A 27,835-nucleotide genomic window follows, 5' to 3' on the forward strand; every position below is an offset into this window, starting at 1 on the left:
AGGATGGTTGAGCGTTTTTTTTTTTTTTTTTTTTAGAATTAACATTTTGATGAATACCGATGTACTTATTATGCACAAATGTATTTTAATCATCTCAAAATATGAGAATGTTTTAGAAGAGTGACGAAAGTCGTTTTGGAAAGATGAGGAAAACCAAGATAATACATTCACCAAACGAGAAATGATGTTGCCTCGATTCAGCTGCGAAACGACGACAGGGGGCGCCCCAGCACCACGTTCCATTGTCAGGTGACGTACCAGAACTTGTACGCAACCTTTTTCACAGTGACCGCAATTTGTGGATTTGTTTTGAAACATTGCTCGCTCCTCATTGGTGGATTTATTGTTTAAACCACCCCCCGCCACCCTTCCAAATTTCGACATCAACTTATCTGTTTTGCCTCTTTGGTTTATGGAGGCCGTGGTGGGCTTCTGATGACGTCACACAAACAGAAAACGAGATTTGATTTTGAAATAAACGATCAGTCGTTCTTTTTCCACTGTAGACGTTGCAAACGTATCGATTCTTCCCACAACACAAAAACTATATAAAGCATTCCAAAATGAATATACTGTACTTGTATTGCTATGAATACTCAACAAACTATCCAGATGATTTTTTTAGGTCCCTTGCTACGTCATAATCATAGTAATGAGTCAACGAGCGATAATTTGTTCAGATTTTTTGCGGACAAGGACAAAGACATTTATAAAAAGACAGTGAGATGGAGACGGAGTGGAATGTGCATCTAATAAGGATATGACGTCAAGCTAGGCAAACGAAGTGAAGGCAAGACCGGAAGTGTTTTTTTTCTTTTAGGATAATAAAAACTGCGAATGAACACTTTTTACGTATTTTTAATGATCACGTTTAAAGAGGGTTTACACGACATCACGCGCTTTACTTGCCAATTTTGAGCTCTTCCACGTTTGTCGAATCGTGCTTTTATTTTGACGACCGCTACCAGAAACTACGTTTTCATCCTTTTAACTTGACAGTTCTCTGTACACAGCAGAAAGCGGACTGCCGCCTCCGAGGAAAGAGTGGGGCAGAGGTGGAGGAGAGGAGGAAAAAGAAAAAAGCGGTAGAATGGTGTAAACGCCTAGCGCGAGCTGGCAAACACCAAAGACGGCCGATTGCTGCTCTTCATCGTCCTTTTCTTTCTGGAAATGTCCCGTCCAGCCCAGCCTTTTTGATGCCGTCCTCACGGAGTTTTGGCCCGATCCTGGACTTGTTCTTACTGGTGGGCTGAACCATGCAGAGGCTGCTGCTGCTCCTCACTTTGCTGCTGACTTTACAAACTGGTAAGGATGCGTTTTTGAAAAGAATTGAGGACAAATGTGCACACTCTGATGCGGCTGTGTTGGTATTCGGTGTGACGTAGTTTTGGGGGGTCGAGTAGGGGGGTTTGCGGGGGGAAAGGAAAAGGCCATGCTTTTCTTCTTCACGTTTTCCTTTTTTCCTCCTGTTTTTTGGGGATAAACCAAGCACGCCGATGTCCTCACGTTGCACAAATGACCTTTGCAGATGTATGAGTGATGCGAAGCCCCTTTCCTCGGATGCCGGGACTGACCGTGAACGTGACGGGAATGAGTGTGATTGATCAGCTGTGCTTGGCTTGTCACCGCGCTCTCCTTTCCTTTCCCGTGTCCTTACCTGCGTGCACCTCCGCCCGCAGCGTGAGCATCCACCGGGGACCCATCTGAACCAAGTCCCTCGCCTTATTTTCCCAGCAGGTATTTGATAGTCACAGTTGCTAGGAGACAAAGGCTGGGAGGATGAGGACTGGGGCGCATGTAAATGCAACCTGTTTGATGGGGGTACCGATGTGTGTGCCATTGTCTACCGTCATAGGTAGAGGGCGAGAAGAGGAGGAGGGGCTGGGGGGGGGTTAAGGGGGCGTGTTTTGGTAAGGGATGATGTCACTGTGTCTGCCACCTGAATTGTGGAGGGTGGGTTAGGTGCAGCAAGCGCCCGTGCCATTGAATCCCCATTTGGACACGATCCTTTTCAACACGCGCCTCTTTGTTCACGTCACATGTTTTTCTGCCCTTAAGTCCACATGACAATCACGCACACACACAAGCATTGTCTACAAGCATGGCATCCATTATCACTCTCCAAACACACACGTTTGCCCTCCTGCAATAGCGAGAGACATTTTTTTTATCCGCCTTTCAAGTCAACTATGTTTCATGGTCTGCGATTTGAACACGCATGCAAAAGGCCGCCCGGGGCTTATTAATGATAGCCGAGCAACTCGTTATTTTGAAGTTGTTAGGATGGCGGGATACGGCCGTGATTGATTCAGCGTCGTCGGCCTTGAAACGACATACAAGGTGAGGAGCCGTTAACGTGTTACTGCATAATCAATCAGGGCCAACATGCTTCCAGAGAACACTTTTAAGGACTAGGACGAGGTTTGACCCTCGGCATCGCACTGAGGGTGCACTAAAATGCTGACAAAGGTTCGAAAGTGCAGGTGTTCTTTTTGTTCTCCTCAAGTGTCACTATTGGGCGCGAGTTCTGGGTCGTGACTGAATAAAAACAAAAAAACAAGATCCTGGAGGCAAGCTGAGGAAATGTTTTTCCTTTCGAGCAGTGGTTCTCCAATGGGGGCACGAGAGTCCCTGGCGTACATGAAGGAACTTCAGGGGCTAACAAGATTTCTACAAGTATCAGAAAATCTGATTTCAGGCTTTTAATGCCATGACGGGAACATTACAGGGTTTTTTTCAAATTGAGAGCAAAACAATTGGCACACAAAGCACCCTACTGCTAAATTACTTTGAAATGACTCCTTTGCAAAATATTGTAAACAGGTACGCATTATCCTTGTTGATAATTTTCTGGCAGACAAGACAAAAACAAAGCCGATGATTTTTCTCAATTTATAGTCTGGATTTGTTGAATAAAATACAGCTTGAAATACCACAAAAAAAGTTCCAAAGTTTACTCATTCAAACACATACGGCACAGCACCCTCTTTTATTCCTTTTTTTTCATCCAAAAATGCTTAGCCGTGGTTAGGGAGAGCTTGTCTGAAAAAAAAAAAAAACCCTTGGGTGAATTAAAAACAAAACAGGAACGGTTGACAAACTCTAGAGGGTGACCAGGATCTCCCTTCGAGATATGCTGAGAAATTTGGTCATCCGGGAGGGAGCTCTGCTCCTCCACATTGAGTTGAGCCAGATGAAGTGGCTCGGGCATCTGGTTAGAATGCCGCCTGGACATCTACCTTGGAAGGTGTCCCACTGGCAGAAGACTCCAGGATACTCTGGAGAGGATGTTTCTCTACTGGCCCAGAAACGGCTTGAGATCTCACCATAAGGGTGTGACGAAGTGGCTGGGGGAAGAGAAGTTTGGCAGAACTTTTCCAGAAGATTGGACGGCTACAATTGAGCCATTTATTTACTAGTCATCATAAAATAGTGGACTGAGAAAAGGAGACGGATACAAAGAGATGGTCAGGTTTTCTATGGGTTCCAGAAATAAGACGCAAAGCAAGAATGCATTTGCAAATTCCATGGGGTCCAGGTCTGTCTCCAAACCAGGGGTCAGCAACCTGCGGCTCCGGAGTTGCATATGGCGCCTTCATCCTTATGTTATGGTTCTCCGTGGGTCGGGAAAATAAATATAGCTTTTTTTCTGACTGACGACATGGACGGCGTAGCAAAAGCGACGTGTTTTTATCGCCGTCAGTGGGGTTTGCGTGAATGGGTGATAGGGTGACAGCTATAGGACGTGTTTGGCGCCACGGGACATGAGACGTGATGTGAGACAGCCAATCAGTTTTGAGAAGGTAAAAAGAGGAAATGGAAATATAGGATGCAAAGTGGGATAAAACTGAACATTAAGAACTAAAGCGCTTGAAGAATTCTTAACACAAGTAAATGTCATCTTAATGGAGGAAGGATGGACACGAACACTGCTAAGCGCTAGACGACGAACAGGAAATACAGCGCGGACTTCCGAATTAAAGGCAGATTTTTCAAAATAACATAACACAGATAAGTAAACGATATTAACTGAAGCGCTTGAAAAATTCTTAACGCGGAATAAATCTCATCTTAACGTGAACACGGATGGATTCAGACGTTGGTTGGGTCTGCTTGCTTCTTTTAATGAAAACAACGTGGTACAACCTTGGTTAATCAAAGCTGCTATAAGCAACTCCTCTGGCCGCTAACACCCACCTGATTCCGTCCGCTTCCGCCCCCACACTCGCCCAATTACCATAATTATCGTAAGAATACGTTTGATGTATATATTTATACAAAACATCCATTTCAGACGTAATAAAGTGTTTGCGGCCCCCAGCGAAAATCGTGTGGAATCGGCTCTTTGAATATTAAAGGTTGCCCTAAACCGACCGTCACGCCGACCTGGGTACTTGCGTTCTGTTTTTCCGTTGCCTTTTTCTCAGCACCCGTTCCGTCAAGGAAAATCGGATTTGTGACAATCCAGCAGAAAACTCCCGAATAAGGTTAGCTAACCTACGATCGAATGTATGGTCAAGGGTAAACCAACGGCGCCGAGGCCCTCGGGTTTCAGAGTCCCAATAATGCCATGGTGTTTGACGTGCTGCAGGCGACCGGAGTTATAAAAAGAAAGGCGAAGAACAACACATCCCCTTAAAAAGGTTTCTTTATGCGGAGTCCCCCAAGCAAGAGAGGTGCACTTAATCACATCTGACTGAACCTACCGCCCCCCCATCCCCCCTAGTACACGGTCAAATTCCGCAGAGAGGACCCCGTTTCGGGAAGCGGTAGCTTATTGACGGGCAGGTGGGTGAACCCGGATCGAGAGCCATTCGACAGAGGTGTTTGAGATTTGGCGGAGGGATCCGTTGAGAGGGGGTCGAAGAGCAAAGGAGGGGGTGGTCCGTATAGAGAAAGGGACCATTACTCGAGCCCGACCGCCCCCTCAGTGAGACGGCTCATTCACATAGAACATGTTGCGATTGCCGCTTCAAAGGCGGCTTTGCGGCGTAATCGCCAGGACGGGCCTCGGCCCCGTTTGCGCCAGTTACTTGTAACGTTCCCGGTTCTTCTTTTCGCTTCTTTCTTTCTTTCCCCCCCGACGCCCCCACTCCTCTTTCCATCTTACCCCTTCCTCTCTTTGGCGCTCTAATAGGTTCCAGATGTGTTTCTTGCATTCCTCTGGTCGGTGGAGAGGGGAAAGAGGAGAGGGGAGGGGAGGACGGGGTGTTACGAGATGGGGAGGGGGGATCGGATAGTCCGGAGACCAAGAGTATGAATTAAAAACTGAGAGCACATGAGGAAAAGGAGCTCGTGCGCTACGCGCGGTGGACTGTAAGGTTCAAGAGTGTGTTAACGGAGGAGGGAGAACATGGGTGGAAGGGCGGATAACGGTCCGCAAAAGTTGTTCTCTCTCCCTCGTCCCCGTCCTCATGTCCTCCTCCTTCTCTCCACCCCCTCCCTCCGCAGGAATGCGGTTGACACTGATGATGTCACTTCATTTCGGCGCTCTCCCACTTTCTGCTCCTCACCGGGGACGAGGGTAAACGGGGAGGGGGCAGGGTAGAGAGCGTGGATTTTTGTCTCGCTCCATCCTTCTTCTCTTGACGATAGCATTAGGGTCAGACGTCCACCCAAATCACTTCCACACTCGGCGGTCGGGTATCACAACAGCCCACGGGGGGGTGGGGCGGAGAGCTTGACGATTGCGCAACTAATAACGAGCGAGCGCTCCCGTCATCCGCGGTCATTAAAACGATGCCGTGCACATGTTTTATTCCCCCCCCCCCCCCCCCCCCCCCCCCCCCCCCTTCAGATGCGGCCTCTAGCCGACCTAATCGTGCCCTGGAGGTCGCGCTTACCTTGACTCTGACTTCCTGATGAATCTTCTTTTACGTGTTTTGCGAGTCATCTTCGTTTTGTCATGGGAACTACGTTGGCCTCGCGAAGGCCTCCCGGACGCCGCTGGCTACGGGGAATTCGACTTACACTCAAATCAGATCTCAGATCATCTTAAAAGGCGCTGGCAAGGCATAACCGATTGTTAGTTAGTAGTGTTAAAAAGTGAAGGTTTCAATAACCGTTGATACCGTCTATAATCGTAAGCGAGGACCTTTCTTGTGTCGTATTTATTGAAATTATTTGCTCTTTACATGAAATGCTTTTCACATAAAAGGAAAAGCATTGAAAGAAGGCACTAGGGAGCTGAAATTTCACCCAGATGATGTCAACATGGCAAAATTCAACATGGCAAGGCCACTACGTTATACCCTGACCAGGAGCGTACCTTCTCTTGGCTAAAATACTACGGGAATAATGTGGAAGAAATTGACCCAAAATGGTCAAAATACGATTGGCTGCTCGCAGATTTGACTCAACCTGCTCGTTGAAGATAATTATATTGCGATCACTGTTTTTTTAGTTTTTTTTTTAACCGTATTGTCATGGATGTAGATGAAGGTCCTTGTCTTAACCCACAGGAATCAAATTCAAGGCCAGATCAGTCCCGCCGCATTAATTGTCCCACGAAATGCTGATTTAACTTCAAGTTTCTGGCTAGAAAAATCAAAACTTTTAAACGTTTTTACAATGTGGCCCACAAAAAAAATGAGTTTGATACCCCTGGTCTTAACCCCTTCACGCCTTTTTTGGATCTTACTTGATGGCTCGCGAAACACTTCAAAAAGGCAAACATAAGTCCTGATTTGGCGCAACAAGCCCCCTCTTTGAAAATGATAAGATGGCAATCTTTTTTTTTTCAACTTTCTTGGCATGCGTGGAGGATAAGGCGGAGGTCTGACTTAACCCTTCGGGATCTAAGCATTACGCTGGAGGACGTGACACATTCGCATGTCTAAACCAATAAATGCGTTGAATTTCGATGATGTATCCATTTCTGGGAGATGAATGAATTCAACTTTAGCACTCAAAACCCTCTGTGCGATTTTTTGATCTTACAAGACGCCTCTCAAAATGCACATTTTTATCAAAATTTTTGCCCATGTTAGTCAAACAAACTCGCTTTCTGTATTATTTGAATGGTTACAAGTGATAACATGAAAAGTTCTTTTGAAAATACGTCACATCATTTTAGAGGATTTCTTCAGTGTGCCTCACAGTGGCCATTTATGGAAGCGCGGTGCAGTTTGGTGATACGTTATCACTAGTTCTTGCAGAGTTGACTCAACAAGCCGCCTCTCAAACTAATGACATGGAAATAATTTTTTTTTGGTTGTTTTGTTTTTTAAACCTCCTTGGTATGTATGGAGCATAAGCTGGAGGTCTTTGTCTTAAAAATTCCTTACCGGTGACAGAGCACTTTCACTTGCTATGAACTAAAAAACAAGGCTTCTTTCTCTCTTTCTTTCTTCTTCAAAAACAGAGCCGTAATTTTGATACTATGATATCGTGACTGTGATATTTTCGCTCAAGGTTATCAGACCGTCAGAATCTGATATCGGCCCAATCCTATTGCTGGATGTGGTTAGGAATCCAGGGGACCCGTTTTTGGATGGGAATGCCAAACAGGAAGTGACCTCCCCCAAACTGTTGGCCGTCTCCAGAGAGTCACATTACAGGATTATCGCCAAACTCTTTCTGCCACAGTAATTTTTCTCTGGACATATTCTTGCGGCAGCAAGTTAAGTTTGTCTGGCTAATTGAATTCCTGGGGCATCACAAGACCTGGAGAGTAGAGTCATGCGTAAGCTTTGACTTTCAGCCCTCTTCCATCAGCAAAGAGCCTCTCACCTTGAAGAAGGCTTGCGCCGAGATGTTGGCAAGACTCTCCGTCCGAATACTCGCGCACGGCTCCAAAGGGTGGCGAGGTCGAGGCCCCGGGCTTTTTATTGGCTGCTCCATGATGGATGACATTGCAACTAGCGACAGTACATACCAATGAAATTAGATTGCACTGGATTCAATTAAAGCGGACCTTGAAAGAGATCGTTTATTGACGGGATGTCGCTTGTAAAATAGTCGCGCTGTACTTCATGTGGCGTCGCTCACTGATGTTTACATCACATGACGGTACAATGACATTTGAGCACGGGTCACCAAAGCCGCTTCTTCGCTATTGATTAATTACAAAGGGCTGCCAGTTACGTTCACATGTCTAAATCCATCCATTCAGGTTCTCTACATAAGTAGCAACCATGATTTAAAACGGTAGAAACCGCCACTGTAATACTTCACATTTCTTCAGTTTACATCCTGAAATGATGTTCTTCGTGTCACTGGGGATTGGTCTGAACCAATATGTACGAAGGTCCGCGAGTCATCGTATAATGGTATCTTGGTATGAGTCGATGGAGACCAGTGACGACTATCAGAATAGCTAAAGCTAGCGAGGCTAACTGCTAATCTTATCAACAGCAATCTTATTTTCATGCTCTGACTGGAGCAGATTTGTGAAGACCATGGGCATTGCGGGGTACGGTCTTGTGAACCCGCAGAGTATGGTATTCCTAAGAATGTACATGAGAGCTTTCTTCTTAAGATCGCCACTTTTTATATATTAGAACAACTACGTTCTTGTGAACTTCACCCCCGATTCTTTCTGTGTTATCAGCACGATTATTTTAAGGGTATTTTAAGGTGTTTTAAGGGTTTCAGTCTAGTGCGCCTCACACTGGACCTTCATGGAATTGCAGTGCATTTTGACAATAATAGGACTGGTGATCCGGTATCACTAGTGCTTGCAGAGTCGACTCAACAAGCTGCAATCTAAAAACTAATTAGTTTTGTTTATTCGCTCTTTTTTGCTTTTTTTCTTTGACCTTTTTGGCATGCACGGAGAATAATGAGGAGACCTTTGTCTTAAAAATAGCTTTCCAGTGGTGGTGCACCCCCCGAAAATGTATTTATTTATTCATTCGTTCAATACTTTGTCTAAAAAGACATTAGATTGTGTTCAGTGGGGAAAAATTGAGTTGTAATTTTTTATACTGTAATATTTTTGATATCATGGGGGCACCGTTTGGTGCCCCCCTGCTCTGAAGTGACTTTAGGGACGGGTCGCTGCCCAAAATCAATCGGGAACTACCGCTGCAAGCTATCGATTGATAGTGACATGGACTGTGGCCGCTTTATTCCGCGCAGCGAGCCACGCCGCTCGGTGCGCACACGTCTGCCTCATTCAAGCATGTCCAGAGAACGTCCATTGTTACTTCAGGTTGCCCTTGGTTACCGCAGAGCGGTCTTTGTCATCCGCCAGGCGCTGGCTGCGAAGCGCTCGCGGATTACCAGCGGCCGGCCGGCTTTTTCTGAGCTCCGGCATATTCAAGCGCCCGTAATGTGTCAGATGCATCGTTGCCAAATTATCATATTATCCTCCAGTGATCCTGGAGTTGCCATGGCCACAATTTCTATCATTGTGTCAGTGGTCCTCGCGGGCTGTCGCCATGGTAACGGCAGAGGTTTGCCACGCACACATACTGTAGCGCTCTTCAGATGCACGTTTGAGAGGAGCCCTAAAGAATGGGTGGGAACCACACATGCCGTCATGATATTAAAATGCGTCTTTTCCCTTGCAAGTCTACAGCAACCGTTTTCATAGCATTAACAGTTTCAAAAAAAAGTAGGAAGGTATTTGGAGGACTAATAAAAGAGAATGTAGTTGACAAAAGCCAACCGCCTGGAAAGGGGAGGGCTGTGAGGTACGATGACATAGGAAAGGCGGACAATGCGGCAAACAAAAGACACCGTCTTTGTCCAAAACGTCCCCCCCTAAAACTCCACACACGCATACAGCCCAAGAATCACCTTTGTGTTTTGAGTCTGAGGCCGCACAGTAGGTCGCCTCCTTTCACTGGCCCCCCTCCACATCATAGGTGCCCCATTATTGCGTCCCCATATAGCGTCACCATGGTGATGAGTTATTATGGCCATCCAGGCGGGCGGCCATATTGTTAACTAAACATGTGGTAGAGTTCCCGTAGCCGGATTAACAGACTCAACAATGTCTTTTCTTATCTAAAATAAGTTTTACAAGAGAAAATTTATTGAAACTTTGCTAATCCGTAAAAGTAGTTTCAGCTAATTAGAGATATGAACTGTGTGATGGAAGTGAACGCAACTGAAGTCGCCTCTGAAAATGACAAAAAAAAAGAAAAACGGACAGTAATATATAAGCCTGGGTTTAAAAAAAAAAAAAAGTTGACCAGGTCTGGTAAGTCCACTTAAAAAAATGGATCTGCTAAAAATATCCACCTCGAAGCTATTTGAAGTCGCCTCTGAAAATGACAAAAAAAAAAGAAAAACGGACAGTAATATACGAGACCTGGGTTTTAAAAAAAAGTTGACCAGGTCTGGTAAGTCCACTTAAAAAATGGATCTGCTAGAAATATCCACCTCGAAGCTATGCCAAAACCATGTTTGTGCCACCGTTTTCTACATGAAAATTTCTCAAAGACACACACAGTGTTCCAATAACAGCAAGGCAGAAGAACTCCTCCTCCCAAAGAACCGAGGCTGTCAGAAGTTTCCAATTAAAAAAAAACAGTCCTGGCATGCTCATGCTAATCGCGATGGCTAACCAGTTAACATTGGCAAATTTTGATCAATAATAAATGAGTAGTTGTAGTTTCTGTTTGAAATACCAAATATGAGCAATTATATCAACGGACTACAACTCACCTTCAACCTGAGTAGATTATGAAAAATAAACAAACTAATTCAATGAACTAATCAATAGGACAATTCATTTTTTTTAAGATTCAATCGTGACAGCCCTTTATATTGCAGTTTTATCATCAACTTTTTGGTGTTTTTCTTTGGTGAAATTTTCCAAATTTGAAATAACAGTCCATTTAATCATTTGAGCTGTCACTATCCATCTCTGCCATTGAACAAAAAATGAATGATTTAGAGATGATCAAAACGATTTTTTTCCCGGCTTATACCAATTACCAATCCAAATTGTCGTCCTTAAAATTTCCATAAAATAAAATTTCTCATGACAGATCATTTTAAAGACCGAGCTATGAATCCCATTCCAGCAATTTTCCTTAAAACTGCAAGCAACTGTCAGTTTTGCATTCTAATTACTAATTTCCCTTAACTCCATGAGTATCGCTATAATCATGTTGGTATTGGCAGTGATACCGATCCCATTTTATCGATATTTGCCCTTCTCCACAATGATTCATTTTTTTGTCATTAATATCTGGAAATTTGAGTAACGTCTAAGTCCAAACCAAGCATTTCGTTTACATATTTGTGCACGCGCTCCATGTGACAGTTGCCGATGGCAACTCGCCAATCAACCCGTCGTCCTGGCGATGTAACGCTCGCGATCAATCTTCGAGGGGTAGCTGTGGCGCCCCGTGTCGAGGAACGTAAGTTTATTCAAAAAGGGTGATGTCATCCTCCCCCGCGAGCGCCGCCTGCGGACATCCACGTTTCTTTGTTCTCCATTCTCGGCAGCGTCGCCGCACGCCGCGGCCGCGCGGAATCGGGCGGATCGCAGAATCGATTCAGCGCGTATCGACGAGCGTCGGGAGTGTTTGGAGCGATGGAGGGATTTTCATTCCTGACACACTGGGAGGGTTGGGTCAGACCACCACAAGAACCGGTGAACGCACCGGCGCGCTAAACTTTTTTGGGCAGGCTAATTTCCAACGTCATCTGTTGCTATGGCGACCCGTGCCTGTAATTCAGCCAAAGCGCGGGATTGGATGGGGAGGTGCGAGCGAGAGACCGGCGGGGGGGGACTTTGTCGGACGGGAGCGGGGAGGCGGCTCAGACAAAGACGATGCGACGGATGCGTAGGAATCCACGCGAGCGGCGTTTGACTCTCGTCGGAGGCAGAGCTGACGCAAGCTTGGAGAGAAACGGCGAAATCGAGCTAGCGTTGACATTTGCGGGAGAGCGTCGGGAAACGCGGGGGCAAATTGGCAGCGCGCTGGCTAAAAATAGATCCAGATGTCTTTGCATGCATCTGCTGTAGCCTCTTGTTCGGTTGCAGGCGCAAAGGGACGCGGCGGTATCTCGCCGTGGGTGCGAGAGGCGCCGGGAGGCCAAAGCGCTGGTGGCGACTCGCTAATGTGAGTCACCTGGTGATGGCGTGCCGGCCTTGGCTGGCCTTGATTTGACAAGATGTGGCTGGTGTCAAAATGATGCTCACGTCACGTTAGGGAGTACTGGGATAAAAGAAAGTTCCAACTCCAAAACATGTCTCCCAGGACACATCAATTTCTGCCACGTGGAACATGTCCACCAAACAAAAATGTCCCCAAAAAAGTCTTCGTTTGTCTTCAGATGCAAATGACATTTTTTTTTCCTTGACTTGAAAGCAAAAAGTTGATATTCTTTATCCTCTGTGAAGAATGACTCATGATTTATTGACAAACTGTTTCTTGTTCCTTTCATTCATTGTTTTGATTTAAATGCATAAAACAACTAATAGTACATTTACTGCCATGGCGATCGCAAAAATAACTCTGAAAGGGGAAGTCAAGTCAAAACGGCCCTGACATGTAAATCGCAAAAAGTAACGAAGCAAAAGAAAAGGTATTTGCAATTGAAAAAAAAAATCTCACATATATTACAAAAGATAAAACGCAAGGCCAAATAAAAAAATCACATACAAAAAAGCATACAAAAAGGCATTACAAAAGTCAAAAAACATCAAATCAAAAACAAACAGAAAACCAAGTCAAAATTAATCCCAAACAAAAAAAGGCAACATTAAAAAAAATCACAAAAACATACAAAAGAAAATTGCAAACAAAAGCATGTTACAAAAGACAAAACGCATCAAATCAAAAATAATAAACAAAAAAGCAACGTAACAAACGGCAATCATTTGCAAACAAAAACACACTACAAAAGATGAAACACAGTTTTGGAAAAAAAAAAAGAAAACTACAATAATAAATCACAAACAAAAAGCAAACTAACAAATAAATGATGATAATAATAATTGCAAACAAAACAAAAACACACAAAAGACAACATTAAAAAAAATTCCCAAACGAAAAACAAACAAAAGAAAACTATTCACATAGAACTTTTTGGTTTGCTTAGTTATTTGTTGTACCCACTAGTGTAAACAAAATAATCTGATATTCTAATATTGTTTTTTTTAAACATAAATTAAACGGTTAAATACACACATTTTTCATCCATCTGAGGGAGCGGCCATTTTGCCACTAGCTGTCGGCGGAAATTGACATCACAATTGCTTTGGGCTCAAGTAAGCACCAATGGCGGTTTATCTTCCGCAAGTCCCATGATCATACCGACTCCTTGTAGTTTGTGCCAAATTTGACACGATGTCACCATCTGGGTGAAATTTCAGCTCCCTAGTGTGGAACTCCTTCGACCAAGGGTTAACTATGACTGTAATTAATTGATCGTAATTATTCAGTTAATCTCCCACCCGTAATGATAGAGCGATATATTTGTTTTAAAAAAAATTGTGGGCGTGCGTGAACGGATTCATCGCATCTGTATTCATTTCAATGCGGGACGATGATTTGAGATGCAAACGAGTGTATGTCGGCTGTTTGTATTTTCCTGATATCCTTTTTGCTAGCCTCCCTCATTTTGACTGCTCCAGCAATTTCTAGTTAAGGAGCAGCAAACCGCCCCAACGTGTCAATTACACGTTTGGGCTGGAGTGCGGTTGTGTTTGCGTGTGTCCACAGGAAGTGGCTGGCCGACTCGCGGCGGCGGCGGCGCGTATTTTGTGTCCGCGCGGTTGCTGTCGACCTTTTTGTGTGGACGGGGAGCTCCGGCGGTATCTTGGGGATGAGTGACTCAAGGAAATCAGGACACACTCTATATTTGTCACTGCCGCATAACCCACATAGTGGAAGAATCCCAGTTCCCGCTTTGGCCTCGATTGTGCTCTTTTCGCACCTCGAATCGAAACACAAACACACCTTGACCGTGCGGTGTCGACCGGCGTTTAGCGGCGAATATGGAAATGAGGCGGCGAGGAGCACATGTTGAAAATGAGTCAGGATTTTTCCGCGCAGATTGTTCATCCTCTGCCGGGCGGCGTGGAGTTTGGATTACATTTGCGGTTTAACGTTGAGGGAATACCTCCAACTGGCCTCCGCGAGGTAGCTGAAGGGAGGATTTGCTTGGCCTCGGGCCCTCCTCGACTTTGCCGCGTCGTTAAAAAAAGGAAAGGGGAAAAATAGCGGCGCTTGTTTAAAACCGGGCTTTTTTTTTTAATCCCCTTAGAGTCAATTTCGACCCGATTTGGGCCAATGATCTAGACCGGCGGTTCTCAAAGTTGGGCCTGCGGACCCCCGGGGTCCCTGGCCTGACTGCGGCGGGCCCGTGAAGTAATTTGAGTGTTTTGAAACTCATTTAGTTTATCTTTTAACAGTTATGGATTTGTTTGGCTTAGTTTTTGTTTTTTTGGCGCCGCCTCTGGCCGTTGTTGATAGTGCATTGATAGTGCGCTGCTTTTCTACCTCATATTTTGCCATGACCCCCCCCCAAAAAAAGAGAAACCTTTTCGCGCCCCCCCAAATCTTGACACGCTAAGTATAAAGAAGATTATTATCCATAAAAATGTTGTATACCTAAATCTGTATCCTTTTTAACATGAACAAAAGAAAAAAAAATCAACTTTCAACAACTGTTAATTATTTTTTACAGTGTTTATATGCGTGTACAGTGTTTATATGCGTTACAGCTTAGTCTAAAATGAAAAAAAATTATCAAATGATTAAAACCCTCAAAAAAAAGGCTTATTTTATTGCAATTACACTTCACATGACAAAAAGAAAGTTTTTTTCCCTGTGGACATTCACGCCCCCCCCCCCCCCCCCCCCCCGGCATTAACTTAGTGTTTATATGCATTACAGCTTAGTCTAAAATGGAAAAAAAAAAAAAAACAAATGATTAAAACCCTAGAAAAAAAGACATGTCTTATTTTATTGCAATTACACTTTACATGACAAAAAGAAAGTTTTTTCCCTGTGGACACTCACGCCCCGCCGGCATCACCTCACCCAAAGAGAATTTGAAAAACACTGGTATAACTAGGTCAGGGGTTTCAAACTCATTTTCAACGTGGGCCACATTTTAGTTGTAGTTTCTTTCAGAAGGCCGGAATAACTGTAAAGCCAAATAAATGTTCGTTTTCATCACACACTTAGCTAGTTTTGAAATCAGACGTCAAGTAAAAACTGTTCCAAAGAGTGCGTATGAAAATTGGTTGCTTTTTTTCCCCCCAAAAAACTTTTAAAAGTTGAAAACAACTTGCAAGTTTGGTATTTTAGCCAGAAACGTGAAGTCGCGTCAACATTTTGCTGGCCGCATGATGTGGCGGACCAGATCTGGCCCCCGGGCTTTGAGTTTGACACCCGTGACCTAAATTGAAGCATCAAGCAAGGACAGAACATTGAGTTATTGATAAAAAAAATATGTATATTTATGTTCATGTTATTCTATATTAAATTGTGTAAGTATTCATGATTAAAAAAAAAACACTAGGAGGCCAACAATTCCTAAATGCTTGCAAATGGAATTTATCTGATGGCAAAATTTACATGGGTATGACCATCGACGGCCATTTCGAAGCCACCCCTCATGCGCTGTTGCTTAGCGTCGGATTCTGTTCCGAGCTCTCATTTCATTCATCAAGTCGATTTCCAAATGAAGGGCCGCTTTTTTTTTCCCCCCTTTCTTTTTTGGGCCCAGTGTTGAATTATTCTAGGTATGCATGCCGCAGAGCTCCATCTGCATCTGATTCCCTCCGCTCTGTTCTCCGCGTAGCCTCGCACATCTTCTTTATCTTCAGAATATTAATGTGCAGCACTGTCAGAAGCTATTGTTGTGATTGCTGCGGGATTCTTTTTTTTTTTTTTTCTTGCACGACTGCATTCTTTCGCATTAGCGGGCGTAATGTAACTGCAAATCGCAAGGCGGTCTGCTCGGATATGCAATAAGAGAGCGGACGAGGAGAATAAGGACTGAGGGTCATGACTGCGCTTGGGCGAGGCATATGGCGCTTGGTTAAAAAATAGTCAAAAGTGAGAGGGATGCGAGCCTTCAGAAAAGCGCCGGAGGCCTCGGAGGGAGAAGTGTGAGGGGATGGGCGGGGAGGGGGTGAGTGGAGACTTTGGTCGGGCGTTCAAATAAAGTGAAACGGCAACAGTGGGAGGTGACGGCAACGACCGAAGGAGGGAGAGAGAAAGTGCCCCAGGGTTGATATTTAATGTGATAAACGAATTGTGACAGTGTGCCTCAAACCCCCTTCCAACCAGCAAGGAGGAGGAACGCTGCTGAAATAGAAGGCGTTGTGCCTAAATGCGTCACAAATGGCATCATCAAATATTATATATATATATATATATATATATATATATATATATATATATATATATATATATATATATATATATATATATATATATATATATATATATATATATACACACACACACACATATTGCTGCATCTTTGTGACAAGTCACTTTATAGCCAATCCCTGATTGGCTCATAGCCAGGAAATGCAAAATAGAAGTTTTTTTCTTCCCTAATTAAAACTTTTTTTTTAGCAATTTCAACCTCAGCAATACTTTATTTCACTTGTAGTGTATGTGACGGATCTATCTATCTATCTATCTATCTATCTATCTATCTATCTATCTATCTATCTATCTATCTATCTATCTATCTATCTATCTATCCATCCATCCATCCATCCATCCATCCATCCATCCATCCATCCATCCATTCACCCACCCACCCACCTACCTACCTACCTACCTACCTACCTACCTAATTGGAGAGGGAGTTGCTAAAGTACGGGGGAGCAGGGGGAGGCGCCAGTAGGTACAGCTGCACATCATGCCGAATAGAATTCAATTCTATCTGGGTCTTCTCATTTAGCATTAACGACGGGGAAGAGGTTCGCGGCGGCACGCAGAGATTTCTCGTCAATAAATGAGGTCACGGAAAGAGTCCATCAAAAACTCCAAAATAAAGGCAAGATTTTTACACGGGCTTGAATCGGGGACGGAATAGGATAATAATGAGTCAATAACAAGATGTGCATCCTCCACGCTGTGCGGGAGTCGTGTCTCCGAGGGACAGCTAATTACAACTTGTCATCATAAAGAGAGATGCACAATGGGGTCTCTCTTTTTTTTTTTGCTCCATTTTCCACATGAGGCGGTCACCGCTGAGCAGCACACTGGTTCATCTGCCGCGGCGTAATGCTGGGGTCCGGGCGGGCGAGCGCACAATGATGGCCACTGTAGCTCTGAAAGCTTGCGAGATGACTCACGGGGAGGAATGAGCAAGAGGGGGTGAGGTCGGGGGATGGAGGCGCACCAGGGGGCGGGCCTCCGAGACTTGGGAAGAAATTAGGAAAAGGGGGATGAGAGCGAGACCCGTGGCCGAATTGGCCTTTTGAGATCCTTTCGACTGAGTCAGCGCGAGACGCTCGCTCGTCCTCCCCCTGACCGGTTTCCTTCTCAAAATGGCCGAAAGCCAGCGCGCGATCAAAGATGGCAATCGCCACATTCCAAAGCGCCGCAGTCAATTACCCCGAAATAAAACCGCGTTTCCTTCAGGGAGGTTTTAACCGCCCTCATCGACGACTCACTTTAGTTTTTGTTCTTTTTCCCCTCATGTCTCCAAGTGTGGCCCGCGAGATTCTCCCAGGAGCCGGCAGACCAGTCGGTGGTGCGGGGCCAGAGGGTGATCCTGTCCTGCGTGGTCTTCAACTACTCGGGCATTGTGCAGTGGACCAAAGATGGCCTGGCGCTGGGCATCGGCGAGGACTTGCGGGGTGAGACGCCGGGCGTGAGACGTGTCTCGCAAACGGATGCAAAATCGTTCGGAATCCGGCGGGATGCTCTCGGGCCCTTTATTGCAGTCGATCAATTTGATTGCCGAGGCATAAACCTCGCTCGCATAAAAAGTCCCGGAGAAGTGTCGCATCTGGCCCAAATGCATTTTATGTACTTCTCAAAGTCACCCTCGCGCCGCTTCCCTTTTCACATCAAATTTCTAGGACGTGAACGTCCCCTTAAAGTGTCTTGTAGGTTCACACGCCACAGAGAGGAGCGTTGTTAATGACCTTTCCTAATTTGAATGGTCCAAAAAAAAAAAACTCCTAAGACCCAGCCTATTTGTTTGTGTCCGTTGTTGTGTACGTTTTGTCTCGACGAGACACCCGAGTTCATTTCACACCACCCAAACACATGACAGGATCGAAAAGGCCGAGATGGCCTCTACCGAGCACGGTACGGCTAAGTAGCGTAGCTCCAATACGCCAAAAGAAATAGACCGAAAACAAATGTCCACGGCAGTGGACACGAAAGATTAGGCTGGGTCTCAGGAGGATGTACAATAAAAGGAAGCGCTTAAGCCCCACCCTGCTAAACTGTCAATCAAATATCGCACGTCGCTCCTTGATTGACACTGCAAACTTAAACTTAAAACCTCTATTCCAAGTCTTGACAACGAGGCGCTCTAAAGCAACCACTCCGAAACAAATCCCTAGTCTACACAGAAGCTGTCGAGTCAAACCTCGTTCTTTTTTCAATTCCCTCCCATCGAGATATACTTCCTTTATCTTTGTCACATGCATGCACTCGCAGCGGACAACGGGGCACTCTAATGTGGCTATTCAAGGACAAAGCCGTAGCATAAGCACCAGCTTTCAAGTCAAAACTACCTATCTCCCAGTTTTTTTTCCCTTTATCTTTGTGACGAGCATGCACTCACAGCTGACAACAAGGCACTCTAATGAGGCCATGTCAGAACAAAGCGCTAGTCTACACACTAGCTATCGAGTCAAACCTAAAATGTCTTGTTTTAAATTCCCTCTTACATAGTTCTTTTACCTTGGTCTTTGTGACGCGTATGCACTCATATCTGACAATGAGGCACTCTAATGAGGTCATTCATAACAAAGCCCTAGTCTACACACTGGCTGCCAAGTCAAACCTAAAAGTTCTTTCTTATTTTTCTTCCCTCTCACCCAGTTCTTTTACTTTTGTCTTTGTGACGTGCATGCACTCGCGCCTTACGACGAGGCGCTCTAATGTGACGTTCCAGAACAAAGCCTAAGTATACGCACAAGCTGTTTAGTCGAACCTAAAATGTCTTGTTTTCAATTCTCTCTTGCCCAGTTTATTGACCTTTGTCTTTGTGACATGCATGCACTCAGAGCTGACAACGAGGCACTCTAATTTGGTCATTTACTAATAAAACCCTCGTCTACACACTAGCTGTCAAGTCAACCCCTTTTTTTTTTTTTTATTCCCTCTCACCCAGTTCGTCTACCTTCGTCTTCATGCACTTCGTCTGCATGCACTCAGAGCTGACAACGAGACACTCTAATTTGGTCATTTCCTAAATAAAACCCTAGTCTACACTCTAGCTGTAAAGTCAAACCCCCTTTTTTTTTTTAATTCCCTCTCACCCAGTTTGTCTACCTTCATCTTTGTGACTCGCATGCACTCGGAGATGACAACGAGGCACTCTACTGCGGCCATTGCATCAAGACGTCTCTGTTCATTTTTGGCTGTCACATTAGACTTTAGAAGAAAAAACATCACCGTTGCTCTTCTGCCTTCTCGCTGTGACCTGCATACACTCACGGGCGACAATGAGGCGCTCTAACGCCGCCACACCAACCATTTTGCTTTTTTTTTTTTTTTTTTTTTTTTTTACTATTGTAGTTTTTAGCAAAAGCGTACACACAAGCACCATTGTGGGTTGGGTGTGTTAAACAGACTTGTGTTTGTGTAGTTGTGTGTGCGTGCGTGCGACTTCTCAGGGCTTTTCATCCGCTTTCTTGCCCTCCACATTACACATGCAAATGCATGTATAAACAAGGCGCCCAAGCACGTGCGAGCACAAGCAAGGACGCCCAAGGTTACCAAGCGAGCGGCCCAACAGCCGGGCCCAACTCTGGCTCTCGCACCGTCTCACGCGCCGCCTCCGTCTGGGCAGCAAATTGTGTGCACCATGCTGTGGAGTCAATTTGAGTGCTCCAAAAAGAGTAAATAAATACATTACTGCTTGCTGACCGAGCGCGTGAATGCCACCTCTTGGTGGGAATGTGCAGCGGCGGCACAGCTGGCGGATATGGGGGAGGGGGGGGGGGGTGCGGAGGGGGAAATGATGGTGCAAATTGGAGCTGTTGTGTGCCTCACATAAAACAAGAAAAAAACGTTATGATAATGATTGTATTTAAAGTGATACTAAATGTATTCAACCATTTTCAGCGGAAAAAGTTATTTTTTAATCTGATGATTAAATTATTATTAATCTATTTCAAAAACACACTTTTTGCCACTTGCCGTCAACGGAAAATGACATCACACATGAGGAAAGCTCAGGAAATGACCAATCAGGGCTCATGTGTTTTTTGGATTTGGTCATGTGATGTTCACAAGCTGAGTCGCTATTGGCTATTATGTTATTATGTTATTATTATTAGCTATTAACTAATATTTACTAATAATATTAACTAATATTTCCTTTTTGCAGCTGAAAACGGCTAAATAAATCTTGCCCTGCTGTAATTTAATGACTTGGTAAATTAGTCCAGCGGTGCGGTTCATCTACAGCAGTGGTTCTACTTTTTTTTTTTTTTTTGCATTAAATTACAATATTTTTTTAGCCTCGTGCTTCCTATCAGCGCAAATAATTTTGGGATTAATTTTTTTTAAAAAGATTAATCAAACCCTGGACCTACAATTTTAGTGGTATCTTTAAGGGTTTTTTTTTTCATCAAGAAGGTCATCCAGAAGGTGAGATAGTGTACAATAAGTACACTAAGACAATAAGTTTTCTTTCTGGTTCATATGCTGGAAAATTGTGTCACAAATTGCCCATGTGCATCTGTGTAAAACGACAAAATAAATACTACAATGTTTGATGAAAAAGTTACTCAAATATAATTTAGAAACAAGTTGTTTCAAGTTCTAATTAATTTGCTCTCATTTTGAAAAATTCATTTAGTTGTACCCTGAAACGAGAACTGTTGATTTAGTGTGTGTCATTGTCCAACATGTCAAGGACAGAAGGCAAAAACAAGTGAGATTGACTCGAAAGCAAGTGTGTGGGCCAGGAATTCGGACTAGCATTGCCATTTTCGAGCCCTATGATAACCTAAAATGCTATTTCATAAAAATAAAAAGAAAGGCATATTTTGGAAGACGGGGCAAAAATATTCTGCTTGAGTTGTAAGTATTTTACTTTGGTTAAATTTGAGAAAATGGCTGAGCATCCTGTTCCCCTCGTAAAATGAAAACCATCTTTAATTTTCCTTGAAGATAAACCATGTTAAAGGATTTGCTTTTTGTTTAAGTGCTTCCACTGTTTGTTTTCCCCAGCCTGGCCCAGGTACCGAGTGCTGCGGGTCCAGGAGCTGGGCCAGTATAACCTAGAGATCCTGTCAGCTGACCTGTCCGATGACTCCTTGTACGAGTGCCAAGCCCCTGATGCCGCCTTGAGATCCAGGCGCGCCAAGCTCACCGTCCTCAGTACTTTTTTTTTTTTATCTTCAGCATAGGTTCACCTGTGTAATTTCTCCCCATTCCACATAACGTAACTCGCATCTCCAATTCAACCCAGTCCCCCCAGATGACCCGGTCATCGACGGCGGGCCGGAGGTTCTTCTCAATGCGGGGGAGTCCTATAACCTCAGCTGCGTGTCTCGGGGTGCTAAACCGCCTTCCATGATCGAGTGGCTTAAAGATGGACTGCCTATAGATGGGGCTGTCAGTGCCACTGTGAGTTCTCGTTGAAAAAAATAAAAAAATACCTTGCACATACCAACGTGACCTTTGAACCTCTCCGTGATGACTTCAGGAGGTACTTCCGGACCGTAAGAGGGTGACCACTCGTAGCTTTCTTCCCATCCACCCCATCGACACAGACACGGGGAGGAACTACAGCTGCGTGGCGTCCAACTTGGCGGCCCCGGCGGGAAAGAGCACAACCGTTACCCTTAATGTGCACCGTAAGCGATTCTTTCAGAGAGAGAGAGAAACAAACATGAACCCTTTGGTGTAGCTGATTTTGAGCCAAGCTGTGAAAATGAATTTTGTCTCGCAGATCCACCGACAGTGACCTTGTCCATTGAACCTCGCTCCGTCCTGGAAGGCGACAGGGTCACCTTCACTTGTCAGGCCCATGCCAATCCCCCTATTATGGGCTACAGGTCAGTACGTTTTGTGCATATGGAATCAAATAACCGAGAGGTGACGAAAGTCTTCACACAGCACATTTAAATACTGATATTGTAAAAAAAGAGACAAATAAAATACTGATTCTGCTTCTGGCCTTAAGCTCTGCACTTCAGTATAAAAATACAAATTACTGTACAATTTAATCTATTAAGCTAATGTTGACTGACTTTTATGCTATCGAAACAACTGTAAAAAATACTACTCTTAGTTAAAATACTGACTCAGTACTTGGGCTCTGAAATGTAATTCCGTACAAAAGTCAAAACTACGTATTAATTTAAATAACCAATCATATAAAACATCGTTGTGCTTGCTAGCTAGTTAGCCAGATAGTGCTGGCCCTGCTCTTATGGTATCAAAACAGCTGAAAAGTAAAAATTCAAAACTATTATGTAGTAGGCTCTGAAATGTAGCCCAGCACAGAGAAAAAACTGCACATTAATTTTATCTGCCAGTTGGTTAAAATGTTATTGTACTAGCTAGCAAATGGTGGCTCCCGCTTTTAAGCTCTCAAAACAACTGTAAAACTGAATTGAGTAAAAGTAGATATAGTAACTGAACACCATTATTTAGGCTCTGATTTGTGCTTCAGTACAAAAGTAGAAACTGCACAATAATCTGTCAATCATTTAAAATATAATCTTACGCTAACTAGCTAGCTGGCGAGTGTTGTCTTAAGCTTTTATGCTATCAAAATGACTGTAAAAAAGATTTAAGTAAAAATAGAAATAGTAATTTAACACCATTATTTGGGCTCTGAAATGCATTTCAGCATGAAAGTAAACTGCACATTCATTTAGTCGGTCAATCATTTAATAAATCATTGTGCTAGCTATCTAGGATGGGCTCAGGTTTCTACCAGAGGAAAAAGAAAACATGCTAAATCACTTGCTGATGACATTTCAAACTGATTCCTCCGGCTCACCTTTAGGTGGGCTAAGGGTGGCGTGGTGCTGCAGGGTGCCAGGGAGAGCGTGTTCACCACCAAGGCCGACCACTCCTTCTTCACCGAGCCGGTCTCATGCTTGGTCTTCAACGCCGTCGGAAAGACCAATGTCAGCATCCTAGTGGATGTTCACTGTGAGTCTCTCTGCTTACGCCTGCTTGCTTCCATCCGCCAGCTCCCTTTCTCACTCTAGTTTCGCCCTCCCCAGTTGGTCCCATTCTCCTTGTGGAGCCTCAACCCAAAACGGTCGACGTGGACTCGGACGTCACCCTCAACTGCAAATGGGCCGGGAACCCTCCTCTCACACTCACGTGGTTCAAGAAAGGTTCCAACATGGTACAAACACATAAAATGCTTAACGCTCGGAGCTGAAAAGTGGTAAATCATTTGAAATAAATATTCATGGACTCATATGATATCCGCTCACACAGGTTCTGAGTAACGGCAACCAACTGTACCTGAAGTCCGTGAGCCAGGCCGACGCGGGCCAATACGTATGCAAGGCCATCGTGCCGCGAATCGGCGTCGGCGAGACCGAGGTGGCCCTCACCGTCAATGGTCAGGAAATAACAAAACGTTTGCAAATCGAAGGAGATTTCCTCGGGTAGGGGCTAATAAGTTATCCTCGTTCATACGCCCGCGCAGGCCCGCCTATCATCTCCAGCGAGCCCATCCAGTATGCTGTGCGAGGGGAGCGGGGCGAGGTGAAATGCTACATTGCGAGCACGCCTCCTCCAGATAAGATTGTAAGTAGCTCGAAACTATCGTGAGAAACGTCCAAATGTCATTCAAATCCTAGTCTACTTGAGATATAAATACAGTAGGTAGACTGAAATATCTTGTGCAGTGTTTTGTCCGATCTTTTGATCTTTATTTCAAAGCAAAAGCTTTGAAAGAAGACACGAGGGATCTGAAATTTCACCCGGATAATGACAACATGTCAAAGTTCAGCATGACACGGCCACATAGTAATATAGTAAGATAAAACGACAAAATATGTCCACGGGATTGAATCAGTTAAATTTTGTATTTGTTGTTCTAGTTGATGTTATGTTAGAAGTGCATAGTTATTGAAAAAAAAAAACACTTCTGCTTCATTCACTTGATGTCAGAAAAAAAATTGCTAAATTTGCAGCTTCAACAGCAACAATTAATCACCATCCAATCGACTTATCATATCATCTGATAACAATTTTGACAATTGACTAATTATGTTTACGTATAGCTTAATTTAAAATAATAGAACTCCTCAGAATTCCAGCAATAAATATTCTGCTGTTTCTGCAGTCCTATAAGACAGGGGTTCTCAAACATTTTGGAGTCAGGGACCCCTTTTAAAATGCAAAGTTTCCAAGGACCCCCACAACTATTTGTGGGCATAAAACAAAATAATCAATTAAGTCCAACATAAGTGCCCTTTTTATTAATATGTTATTAATATAACAACAAGCATATTTATTACTTTTCAGCTATGCTGTAGTTTAGAAAATAAAAGTTGTAAATTGCACGCCTCCTTTTAACTGGGTCAATATGTAATTAATTCCGTCATTAGCAAGCAATTGTAGACACCTAACTCATTTTGACAAGTTTCAAAATCATTACATTTTTTAAAATGTAATAACTCATTCAGTGCCATGGACGAGAATTCTCATCTTTTAAAAAAGTATTAACAATAATAAATAATATAATTCTGGTCCAACGCATTTTTTTAATGGAGAGGAGCTAACACTCCTGACTAATGCTTACCTATTATAAGCCAATTGTGGGGATAATTGTGAGCATTGGGTGGCAGTGTTTCCACACAATCGGCTATTGCCTACATGCGATGAGGAATGGAAATCAATCTTTCATACCAGACCACAGATATTTACATAGACACAGGACACAATTTTCTGTTGGCCTTAAACGGTGAGTCAAAATGCTAAAAATAGAGATTTTGGCACTGAAAGAGTTAAACCAGTTGAATTGATTGCTTTATTGAAAAACCGTGAATACTTTCACAACTTCATAGAAAATTAAATGAACCGAACACAAATAGATCTTTTTGTATGAATAACCCAAATTATGCCACGGACCCCCTGAAGTCAGATCACAGACCCCCCGGTGGCCCGCGAACCCCACTTTGAGAACCTCCGCTCCAAGAGAGTAGTAGTACTCATCTGTCAATCAAAATTAAACAATTGAAATAATTTGCTTTTACTTTGCCCCTTTCTCCTGATCATCTTTGCAAAACGGTTGAGAACCTCTGCATTGGAGAACAAAAAATGGTTCCCTACAAGTATCGTGTCACTGAGTGATTTTATTGTGTAAACCAAAGGCACTTTTTTTTTTTTCCCATTATTGACCCAACTGTGGCACGCACAAAGAAGCCATACACCTCGGGTAAAGGGGAACAATTTGGTTCCAGTCCAAATCCAGAACGTTTGGCCCGGAGTGATGTCTGTGCCCTACAAAGCGCCATCTCATACCATTACACGCTGCCGCTTTTAGCCACTGTCCCCTCTTCTGTGGGAAAAAAACCCTCCTCCATCCCATATATCAACAAAGCAACACTAAGCCGGTCCACTTTTAGCTCGCGCGTCAGAAACGCATCCCGGATGCTTTCTCCGCTCAGCTGCATCACGCCGGCGTCGTGGCGCTTTCCTTGACGGATGCGTCCTGACTGCCGACGCGCTCCCCTAATGCGGCCGCCGCGGCTCGGGACATGAAAAGATTTATAAAATATAAAAAGGGCGGAGGGGAGGAACAGTTGTCCCGGTAAACGCCAGAGCCGGGAGATTCTCCTTCTCTGGAACAAGCGGGCACATTATGGGAACATGTGGGCTTATGCATAATTAACTGGCCTGGCTACAGTATATGCTGAATAATACAGCTGCTTTTAGTGGCTTTAAAGATGGAGGATGCCCTCGCCGCCACGATTGGCCCTCTGCGTGCCGCCGCAATTTATTTGCGACATGTGCATGCATGTCATTAGATAAGGAGGTTACGCTCACTCATGCGCGACGAAACGGACGGTGTACAGTGCTCCCGCTTTTATCACGGAGCTTGCTTTCAAAAACGCACACGCGCACAAGCTGAAATCCGAAAAGTTGCCGTTGTTTTTTTAACTGCTGTAATTTTAGGACTTAAAGCCTCAATTTTTTTCTCATGATTTGAGCCCCGCAGCTTTTATTGTTTTTGCTATTTTTGTCCAAAATAACAGTCAAAAGCTCTGATGAAAACAAAATCTATCGCTATTTGGGAGTGCTTTTACAACTTCAAAACACACGCAAAAATAAATATTACTACAAGAGGATTTAAATGAAAATGAAAAGAACCATTTAAATGTAAAAATATATGGAGTATAATGTATGTATGTATGTATATATATATATATATATATATATATATATATATATATATATATATATATATATATATATATATATATATATATATATATATATATACACATTATTTACATTTAAATGTAAAAATATATGGAGTATAATGTGTATGTATATATATATATATATATATATATATATATATATATATATATATATATATATATATATATATATATATATATATATATATATATACATTATACTCCATATATTTTTACATTTAAATGGTTATTTTCATTTTAATCCTTTTGTAGTAATATTTATTTTTGTGTGTGTTTTTAAGTTGTAAAAGCACTCCCAAATAGCGATAGATTTTGTTTTCATCGGAGCTTTTGACTATTATTTTGGAGCTGATATTCATTTCCAGTAAAAGGCAAAATGTTTGTTGATTTTTTTGTAATTAATCCTCAAATAATTCATTCTATTTTTTCATATGAATTTTGAACAAAATACTGCTTCAATAAAGCAACATTATTTTTTTTTTGTAAAATTCCAACAAAAGGTTCAGAGAGCTCCTAGGTCACTGTCATGAATTATAAAGGTAAATAAAATAAGTAAATGGACACCTGATAGTTTCCTGTAGAAAATCAAGATCTTCAGATTTCCAAATAGGAGAATAATCACACTTTCAACTATATTATTTTAATATAAAAACAAAACAAAAGGTGCAAAATGTTCCCAAGCTAATCGTAGCTGCATCTAAATATCAGTTAGCGGTGCCAATAACTGTAGAATTAAACCAAATGCCCAAATATTTATGGGAGAAATTGAATTTTTCCGGCCCGGTATGAATTTTTTTCCGTTTCAAAAAGTAATCCAAACCTGATAACGGGATGGCATTTTGCTTGGATTATGCGATGGCGTGCAGGTGTGGGCGTGGAAGGAGAACGTGTGGGAGGAGGAAAAGGGCACGCTCCTGGAGCGCTACACGGTGGAGCAGAGCCGAACGTCGACTGAGGGCGGCGGCGTCCTCTCCACGCTCACCATCAACAACGTGATGGAGTCCGACTTCCTGACCACGTACAACTGCACCGCCTCCAACTCCTTCGGGCCCGGCACCATGATCATCACCCTGGAGGAGACCGGTGCGTCGCTCATGCAGAGATTTGTTTACTATAGGTCAATTTAAATCATCATCAGATTAGAATCGCCTGTGATTGCTGTTATATTGTCTGTCTACATATGTTGCTCCATCATTTGTGTTCAAATACCTGTTGCTTCTAAAATAATCAATCCAAAGGTAGCACATCTCAGTTCTAGTCTCTGCATCTCTGATTCCATATTTTTCATCCTTTAATGTTTCACAATTCATTTTCAATGGGAGGATTTCCCATTCA

General features: G+C 43.4%; 2 protein-coding genes and 1 long non-coding RNA gene across 4 annotated transcripts in view; 2 read left to right on the plus strand and 1 right to left on the minus strand.

Moving 5' to 3' along the window:
- LOC148428792 (uncharacterized) overlaps positions 1 to 4 on the plus strand; it is an 8,168-nt gene extending 8,164 nt beyond the window's left edge. Inside the window, exon 10 of the mRNA XM_088416473.1 lies at positions 1 to 4. This exon is cut by the window's left edge and continues 723 nt beyond it. The gene's annotated coding sequence lies outside the window, so the exon portion shown is untranslated.
- A 1,028-nt stretch (positions 5 to 1,032) lies between these two features.
- Positions 1,033 to 27,835, plus strand: part of kirrel1a (kirre like nephrin family adhesion molecule 1a) — a 36,229-nt gene continuing 9,426 nt past the window's right edge. For both annotated transcript variants that reach the window (XM_088421897.1, XM_088421905.1), the window contains exons 1-11: positions 1,033 to 1,305; positions 17,594 to 17,743; positions 21,306 to 21,455; positions 21,547 to 21,704; positions 21,784 to 21,934; positions 22,030 to 22,135; positions 23,095 to 23,243; positions 23,318 to 23,445; positions 23,541 to 23,667; positions 23,755 to 23,855; positions 27,367 to 27,583. In XM_088421897.1, the coding sequence (XP_088278023.1) occupies positions 1,257 to 1,305; positions 17,594 to 17,743; positions 21,306 to 21,455; positions 21,547 to 21,704; positions 21,784 to 21,934; positions 22,030 to 22,135; positions 23,095 to 23,243; positions 23,318 to 23,445; positions 23,541 to 23,667; positions 23,755 to 23,855; positions 27,367 to 27,583 (1,486 nt within the window). In that variant the 5' untranslated portion in view covers positions 1,033 to 1,256. The remainder of the gene's footprint in view (positions 1,306 to 17,593; positions 17,744 to 21,305; positions 21,456 to 21,546; positions 21,705 to 21,783; positions 21,935 to 22,029; positions 22,136 to 23,094; positions 23,244 to 23,317; positions 23,446 to 23,540; positions 23,668 to 23,754; positions 23,856 to 27,366; positions 27,584 to 27,835) is intronic.
- On the minus strand, positions 21,976 to 23,466 carry LOC148428795 (uncharacterized). Its single transcript, XR_015866440.1, has 3 exons — positions 23,298 to 23,466; positions 23,089 to 23,227; positions 21,976 to 22,119 (listed from the first exon to the last, which is right to left on the minus strand). It is a non-coding gene; the product is annotated as an uncharacterized LOC148428795 (long non-coding RNA).

Source organism: Hippichthys cyanospilos, chromosome 1 (assembly GCF_059441005.1).
Source record: "Hippichthys cyanospilos isolate Australia breed blue-spotted pipefish chromosome 1, RoL_Hcya_1.0, whole genome shotgun sequence".
NCBI lineage: Eukaryota > Metazoa > Chordata > Actinopteri > Syngnathiformes > Syngnathidae > Hippichthys > Hippichthys cyanospilos.